Source organism: Sceloporus occidentalis, unplaced genomic scaffold (genome assembly GCF_023333645.1).
Source record: "Sceloporus occidentalis isolate IW3139 unplaced genomic scaffold, rSceOcc1.0.p SCAF_143, whole genome shotgun sequence".
Classification (NCBI taxonomy): domain Eukaryota; kingdom Metazoa; phylum Chordata; class Lepidosauria; order Squamata; family Phrynosomatidae; genus Sceloporus; species Sceloporus occidentalis.
Window position 1 is genome coordinate 10,120 of NW_028317123.1, and position 9,071 is coordinate 19,190.

The 9,071-nt window shown below is 44.7% G+C and overlaps 1 protein-coding gene across 1 annotated transcript; it reads right to left on the reverse strand.

Annotated features, from left to right (window-relative positions):
• Window positions 1-3,561: 3,561 nt before the first annotated feature.
• On the reverse strand, window positions 3,562-8,701 carry LOC149280903 (progranulin-like). The gene is made up of 13 exons (XM_089499890.1): window positions 8,561-8,701; window positions 8,052-8,177; window positions 7,783-7,861; window positions 7,587-7,696; window positions 7,150-7,288; window positions 6,781-6,887; window positions 6,076-6,205; window positions 5,669-5,766; window positions 5,003-5,126; window positions 4,825-4,922; window positions 4,585-4,708; window positions 4,266-4,363; window positions 3,562-3,846 (listed from the first exon to the last, which is right to left on the reverse strand). The coding sequence occupies exons 1-13, from the start codon at window positions 8,699-8,701 to the stop codon at window positions 3,562-3,564; spliced, it is 1,659 nt and encodes a 552-aa protein (XP_089356016.1).
• Between the last annotated feature and the right edge of the window lie 370 nt (window positions 8,702-9,071).

Consider the following 9,071-nt stretch of genomic DNA (forward strand, 5'->3'; position numbering starts at 1 on the left):
GGGACTTCTCAATTTTTGTTCTGTTAATAGGACGCTCCCCACAAGGGACTACTGGGAGAACGTGGGGATGCCTCTTATATCTGAAGCAGAGGTTTGGAGTTTGAAAAGATAATGCCCCAAATTCTCCACCTAGCCTAGAGGCACAGCTAAAGAGTTTATTGTAAGTAAAGAAATACCAGATATAACATAAAGCACCCTAATATATACATGCTTACACAACACACACATGCACACATACATAAACATGCAATACATACAGTCAAACATGGCTCCCACACACTGGCATACACTGTGCAGGTCCTCTTTCACACAAAGCACATGTGAAAATATGTCCCTCTAGATAAGTCTATGAAGCTTAGGGTGAGACTCTTGGTGGGACAACCCTCTTTTTGGAGAAGATGTTCGTATTGAACCTCAGCTTTAATCATTTCACTAAAAAGCGTTTATTCTGAGAATGGAGCAGGGGCTCGGCGATGTCCGATATTGATGCTTAATGCCACCAACTAACTTCTCCAGGGACCATCGTGGTGCCTGTACAGCGGGTGCACTCTGGGCCGTGTAGAACAGTTGGCATTTCCCGGTATCTCATGCATTGTGGTCCGTGTCGTCCTAGTATTTCATTCGTGTAAGGTCTGTGTGAGCTCATAGCTTGCAGCGCATAATGGTTCCTTGTCGGTCTGGTTTGGAGACTCATAGCTTGCATTACGTTCTGGTTTGTATATGCCAGATCTTCTGGATTTTGGGGCGGGGGGGGGGGGGGGGGACATCTGCGACTTTCACAATGCATTACTACCCTTTAACGCTAAAGTGATCCCACGTGACATGCCTTTCAATGCATTATTGTCATTGTAACCTCCCTCCTTAATCGTAGACAATAGCTTGCAACGCATCCCAGTCAACACGGTAATATATGCTAGGGATTCCACTCTTATTCCAATACATTAGGATCAGCGGAACTCGGCGTCTTAACTTTAACCCACGTATACTCGTCTGGCCAATCAATTGGGATCACAAAGCCTGTTAATCACAATTGGGAAGAAAAGAAAAAACAGCACAAGGAGAGCGTACAAGTCATATGTAAACCGTACCAGATTTTCCTACAGAAATTACTAATAAAACCTGTGAAAATATAAGTTCTTGTTTTTCTGACAAATTAGCATAAGGGGACAAAAAAAAACATCTTTTGGCTCGTTCATGTCTTCCATGTACATTGGTACAACCGCTATTAAAGGTCTCTGGTTAATGGGTTAGAGGTATGGCTGACAGAGGAGCATTTTTTAAGTGTGAAACTTGAACGGTTTCAGATAAATACAGCAATGGTTATAGGAAAATATACCAGATTTGAATAGATTCAGAAGTAAGTTACTTGTTCAGTCTTGGAGTGGTCGGTTTAAGATGTGTCTTTGGTTAACACAAAAAGAGCATTACACAATTAAGGGTATTTAAATCTGGAAACTGATGGCAGATTGGAACCATTTGGCCCATCCAGTCTGCCCAACCTCTAAATACTTTCTGTAGTGCCTCGCTTTGTTATATCTAACTTAGCCTTCTGCATATCCCATGCTCAAATGCCTTCACTGTATTAATCTCTACTACGTCTCTGGGAAGGCTTTTTTTATCCACTGCCCTTTCGGAAAAGTAATAGTTCTAGATACTGTTTGCCCCTCTAGCTTAGGTTATACCCTCTTGTTGTGGAAGTATCTTGTTCTAACTATATTTTCCTTTATGATGTTGATTCCCTTTAAGTATTTAAATGTGTATCATATCACCCCTGTCACGTCTTTCTTCCAGACTATATATGTTACGATCCTTTAACCTGTCCTGGTAAGGTTTATCTTGTAATCCATGAAGCATTTTAGTAGCCCTTCTCTGCACTTTCTCCAACATTTCCATATCCTTCTGGAGATCCGGTCTCCAGTACTGTACACAATACCCCAAGTGAGGTCTCAGCGGTGCTCTGTACAACGGCATGAGCTCTTCCCTCTCTCTACTGCTAATACCTCTCGCTATACAACCAAGCATTCTGCTCGCATTACCTGCTGCTCTACTGCATTGTCTGCCTACCTTTAAATCCTCAGAAATAATTACCCCTAAATCCCTTTCCTTGCACGTTGAGGTTAGGACAGTAACAAATATTCTATACTCTGCCCTTGGGTTTTTATGCCCCAAGTGCATTACTTTGCATTTATCCACATTAGTTAGTTGCCACAGCGATGAACATTTTTTTCCAGTTTACCTAAATCATTTGCCAAAGACAAAAGTCTGTGTCATCAGCAAAAATATATACCTTTCCATCAAGGCCTTCTGCAATATCACCAATAAAAATATTAAAGGAGGATGGGTCCAAGTACAGATACCTGAGATACCCCACGGGTAACAAGACCTTGCTCCAAGTATACTCCATTCACTACAACCCTCTGTTTTCTGTCACTCAGCCGCTGCCCGATCCATTCAACAATATTGGTGCCTAGACTCAAGAGATTGCAGGTTATCGATAAATCTGGGGGTAGTAAGTCAAAAGCCTTAATGAAATCCAGATACACAACATCTACTGCCCCAATCTACTATTTTAGTCACCCAGTCAAAAAAACTGTTAAGCCTGATCTTCCTGAAAAAAAAAAAAGTTAACCCATCTTAATTTAAACTTTGTTTTATAGTTTAATGACGACTCTGGATCATGCAAACAAATGCTTATACAAAAGACAAAATTTTTCTTTTAATATAAGACAACCCCAAGGCACCATTATTCCACCCCTATGTTTAGATATTACCAATATCAAATTATATACAAAAAAAAAAAATCCTTGTGAAACGTAGGGGGACTGGCAACGCAAGTAGATAGCCGTTACATGTGGGTATTAGGGAAAGGTGTTCTAAATAAGCCTCCAAACAGGGGGGGCCGGAATCCCCTTGAGTTCTAGATAATATAGTGGTTGGTAGAACGTTTGCCGTTCCAAGTCTTAGTGCCCACCATGTATACCGTTAAGAGTCACATTAAACTTTTTTGGGGATGGCGAGAATGTTAGAACACAAAGGGTCGGTGATTAGCAGACTAAAGAAAAGCCGTATAAAGAGGCATGGATTCATAACACCAAGCTATACATGGTCTGGACGGACAATATTGACCACTTTACAATTAAACTGGCAATCAAGTTTTTACACAAGGAAAGAAAGAAAAAAAATATATAAAGCTTTTTAGTTTAAATATCAAAAAGTTTAAGCTTTATTTCAGCTGAATTCCAGTGTTGGGCTGCGCACATGGTTATGCAGCCATTGGCAAAGTGCTAAGAACTTGGTTGTTTTAGCGATTCACAGTAGAGCGGTTGGTTTTTTCCAGTCGTCCCAGCGTGGAGGCCCAGAACGGCTACAAGCGGCCCCGGATTGCAGACACACATGACCGTACGGACAGCAGTGGATTCTGTCTGGGCAGCACACTCCCTGAAAAAGACAATTTCAGAGACTAAAACACCACATCCTAACTCAAGTACAAGTTTTAATGGCAACTATTAACTTATGGCACCACCATTCTAGAACCATCACCAAGTAGACACTCTTAGGACTTCACACGGAAAGGAGTTCTAATATGTGGCTCTCTGCTTGCCAGCAGGGGCCCGTACTCACTACAGGATATGGGCAGCAGGTCCACATTCCACCAGGGCCCACGCAGCAGGTCTGTCCGTCATAACAAGCATGCTGGGAATCACACCACACGTAGTCTACAGGCTGGATGGGAGAGGTCTTCACCGACGGGGGAGTCTCTGCCTGGGGCTTGTTACATGAACCAGTGGACACATCGCATGTATAACCGCTGGGGCAGCAGTGCAGGTGGTCAGAGCAGCACACAGCCTGTATGATTGAGACATTCAGAGAAAGTTAAGTGCTGGAGACAAAACTTTGATACATCCCTGCCCAGATAAGGTGGTACCGGTTTATATTTGGGGGGGTTTAAAGATCCATAGCATTGGCATAAGGCTACCCTGAAATGAAGGATGAGACCAAAGACTATGACCATAAACCTTATGGCACGTAGACTAGGATGGGCAAACCAGCTTTTATTCACAGTTAAGTACCAATAGTTCCCATTGCCCATTACCTACCATGTCCCCCCACCCCATTAGTGGGAGTTATATAGGAATCTTTCAAAATGTTTACATTTAGGGAGCATGACAGAAAACATGCAGGTGTAAAAAGCCCCTCTTAGAAGGTAGATGCGAAAACTACTTTATTTCCATATAAAATGTACAAAGGGCATGAGAGCAGAATACCTTCTCTATTGGACAGCAGCCCCATTCTCCAGTGGCCAAACGACAGCAAGTATTCCCATCTGGACAGCTGGTTGCTTCGTCACACTGAACATTTGTTACTGCAAGGTGGGACACTATAAGTAGGCAAACTAAAGCAAAGTGATCACAATGGACCTAGATGCCATCAAATGTACGTTTTAGAAGTTTATGGGCTGTAGCAAGGTTCCATTTCCACCGGGACACAACATAGGCATTATTTAGCAGTCTTTCGTGTGTTGCTTTAACTACTTTGCCTAGTTGTGCAGAGGCAACATCCTCATCCCTCAACCCAAAAACGTACCCTCTTGTGTCAGAGCTGGAATCTTCTTGAGCCAAGGTATGGAGAGTCCACCCTGAATGCATTTTCCACCAGAACACGTGTAGCCAGAGGGACAGCAGTGCACGTGGTCAGAGCAACACACAGCCTGGGGAGAGACAGCATCTGGTGGGTATTCGGTAATCCTGGAGAATTCATGAGCTTTGGGAACATCCCAACACCCCAGAAAGATTCAAACGACAAACCCTGTGCTTTTCTACAGACCTGTTCCAAGGGGCAGCAACCCCATTCCCCAGACGCCAGGCGGCAGCAGGTAGTCTTGTCGGGACAACTTGAGGTCTCATCACAAGGAACATCAGAAGCTGCACATTTACAGCACAAATGTCAACATATGCCCATTATTTTCCTCTCCCCCGCACTACAAGTCATACATTCTGCTTACCCTTTTGTCGCACAGCTAAGGACTTCTTAAGTAAGGGAATAGACACGCCGTCGCCAATACAACTGTCTCCTGAGCACGTGAAGCCATTTGGGCAGCAATGGATATGGTCAGAACAGCAGACGGCCTAGTGAGAGCATAAAGACAGCACGGTGTACTCAGACCATGAACGTTCCACTATGTTTGCATTTCATTTAGCAGACAAGTTATCGATAGCTCTCCATCCCATCTTCTATATCTATTCCAGCACAGATATTGCCGAAACATTTTAATGGCAAACCCTAGAACCTCTGAAAAACAAGATCAGCCTATGACAGCCTAAAACAGAGCTGATCCGATTCAGCAGGCTTTATAGCTTACAAAAGCGCAGAACATCCAATTAACAGAAACACAAGCTGCTAGTTAGAAACCGATGACACCAGAGCCCATGCTGAACTTAAGCCCGCAGGGTCAAGATGGCAATTAGAATGAGAGCTGCAAGTCTGATTAGGAGGCTACATTTTAGCCCACTATGGAATTAAAACCAGTTTGTAGGTTACCATTATACAGTGCTGTGGAATAGGACGGTTCTACATAAAATACTTTGCCACAAACCCAACTCATTGGAGATTTGCATTTGAAACAAGTCATGTTACCAACAACACCAAGTCCTTCCACTCGAATCCATACCTTCACAATGGGACAGCACCCCCACTCTCCAGTTGGCATCCGGCAGCAGGTGCTCCCGTCTGGGCAGCTCGCGGTGTCATCACATTTAACATCTGTGGCTAAACATAGAGTACCATGTTATTGTATGGCCCATGTAGGGTTTTGCAGCTGGAACATAGTATAGCAACATCACAAGAGGTTTCTAGTGTGTGCTAGAAGTTGTGCACGTTGTGTGGTCAGAGCTGTAGACACTGGCCAGGGTGGGTGGGATAGCCACACACACACACACACTGGATGTTCTTCGGCAGCTTATGGCAAAGCACACAACTGGATTCAGTATTCCAAGCTATGAAACCAACATTGTTACAGTAACCGTCTGGTCGACTATAAAGCGATGTCCCACCAAATGTAGCCGTGTGTAGACTTGCCTTTCTCGCGTAAAGCCGGGGACTTCTGAAACAGAGGTGTCTCCAGGTCCGAAGACACGCACTTCTGGCGAGGCAGGTCACACCGTGTTCCTGAGGGGCAGCAGTGGATATCATCTTTACAGCAGACAGCCTGCAAAACATCGAAAACTGTCCCTCACACAAAAATGTAGCGTTTCAGCTTTGTTTAATTTCTATTACATTAGAAACCATATTTGTAATACATGCTGGAGTCCATTTTGCATGCACTTTACTGCTAGAGGGAGCATCCATTCTTCAGTTGCTGGCTGGACTGGCGATCACGAGGCGGCCGCCCGATCGGGTTGTCACACTTCTGGCACACACTCAGTAGCACATCCTTAAGAATCCACAGAATTAGAACAGAAGTTCTAGAGAGTTTGTGCAAAAAGGATACAGAGACAGCCGATCGGGGCTTAAGTGACAAAAGTCCACGTTTTCCCCCCAACTAACGAATGTCTGCACCCATTTGCATGCAGGAAAATGCACTCCATTACAGTCCTGTCAAAGAGTCTAAATTGTTCCCTGAAGCCATTGATGACCAGAGACTTCTTCAGTGGAAGGTAGAAGTTGGAAGGTTCCGCTTACTGATTTAAGTGAAATAGTCCACCTATCAAAAGCAAATATTGTAAAGAGTGTTTTTTTGTTGGGGGGGGGTACTATTGGACAGGCTGTGGCTACAATACTCACATCTGTGAAGAGGCAGCATCCAAATGAACCATCTTTTTGTCGGCAACAAGTAGCCCCATCTGGGCAGGAGGACCCATCCTGGCAGGGAGTCCGTTTGACAGTTTCCCCTGCATGACCAACGAAACCATGTAAATGACACTCCTGAACGAGACTAAAGATTACTTATTTCATGTATAATATATCACTACTTTGCATGTGAATCCAATAAAGCGAATATCCCACCCTTCTCGTGTTACGATTCTTGCGTGTAGAAGAGCAGATTGTGCAACTCTACACCTCTCCAAAAACTCGTGGCTTTCATTAAATGCATGATATGAAATCCTCAAAAAAAGAGGAAGCTAAAGTTACCAAGCGAGTAGCAGCACTTACCCAACGGCGCCATCTTTACTGTAGCAGATAGCTTGCGCATCCAGGGGAACGCGCCGTGTTCAGAGATGCATCGGCCGTGCTCCGTGTCGCATTGCGTGTTATGGGGGCAGCAGTGCAGGTGGTCACTGCAGCAAGAGGCCTAGAACAATGGAGGTTACGTCAACTCAAATCCATCTACTCAAGGTACCCCCAAACACTATTAGAACGCAGGCATTCACACACAAGTTAATATTTTATAATTATCCAAAATTATAAAATAAAATATAAAAAAAGCACCCAAGCCCAGATTAGGCGCCTCTAAGCAGAAGTGTAGAACATGTTACATTGTAGGTGCCTATGGCTGGTGTCCATGTCTGGATGACCATAAACACCTAATCCTATAAACATAACTGAAGATAGGATTTTGGTTAAATGTCTTTGTGAAGATCTTTACCCACCTGGGGTATTGGGCAGCAGCCCCAGCTCTGATCAGGCATCATGCAGCAGGTGGCATCATTTGGGCATTCAGATCTTCCATCGGGGCAGATAATGGCGGACTGATTGGCAGCTGAGGATACAAATAATTGAGGGAGGAGGTAGTACATGCAAGTAGAGGGAGAACAGAAAGAGGAAAGTTTGGGGATATTTTCTGACCTGGGATGCACTCCTGTCCATCTGCGGAGCAGTGGGTACCCGAGGGGCAGCAATGGTGGCCATCTTGGCAAGATGTTCCCTTTTAGACAGGAGAAAGGGTCAGTATACCAAAGCATCAAGATCACAGACACGTCCAGAATGGCAATACTGTGTCTCGTTACGCCCTCCCCATCGTGACACTGGACAACTAAGGCATCCCAATTGGGTTCCGAGCCTCAACATAGCAACATTTTTACATCCTTCCCAAAAGGATATTTTTAACTACATACCTGGGGATAAGGGCAGCAGGCAGATTTGCCCTGGGTGGTCTCCACACAGGTGTATTCATCAGGGCAACTGGAGGGGTCAGAACAAAGCGTCTGGACGGAAATCATTGGTAGAGCACGCAAGACGACCTACAAAGAATAGACAATACGGTCTACGTCAGCCCGCAATCATTGTTACTGCGAATAGAGAACTATATAAAAATTTAACGGTTGGTTAATAACTTCTCACCACCCCGTCTATAGGAGTTCTACTTCCTACCATTGACTTCTGTATTTACTATAAGTATGCGGAGGTTTTAGATTTTGAGCATAAATATAAGAAGTAAAGGGCTTTACAGTAAAGCTTCTGTTTTAGTTGCAAAACAAAGAGCTCGATGTGCCAGCGGTTTCATTTTCATTTCTCCCCTGGCTTCATTCTTCCTCGTAGCCGTCAGGAACCGGTTTACACACAAGAGCACTCCCAGAACCACGGCAGGAGACCACGCCGGGGGCCGTAGGTACAGCATACGCACCTCGTCTTTGGGGCAGCAGCCGTATCCCTGCCCGCCCGGCAGCTCACAGCACAGGCTGTCCTCCCCGCACGTCGTGCCATCAGGGCATAGTGTGGCACCAACGGAAGATGCCAACAGCAAGGCCAGCCAAGGTAGCACCATCCTTATCAAAGAGGGAACAAAAAGGGGCAAGCGTTACTATAAAGAGTACACTGTGCGTTCCACACTCAGTAACAAGAAACGGGAAGGGTAATACATAAACCTGTCTCTCCCCCCCAAAATAAATTGTGAATACGGCGTCCCCAATCCTTCCCAAAATATACGCAGAGAGTCGGTTTAACTCATATGGCTTGCGGGCCATACAAGTCTCGTTCACGTACACAGGAAGCCTTTTAAACATTACGCTCACTCGGGCATGAAGGTGCGTATGCGTGCGTTTCCGCACCCGACTGCCAGAGCCCACACATAGAGAGAGATAGAGATATATATATATATATATATCTCTCTAAACACTTGCCACCACCCGAGTCAA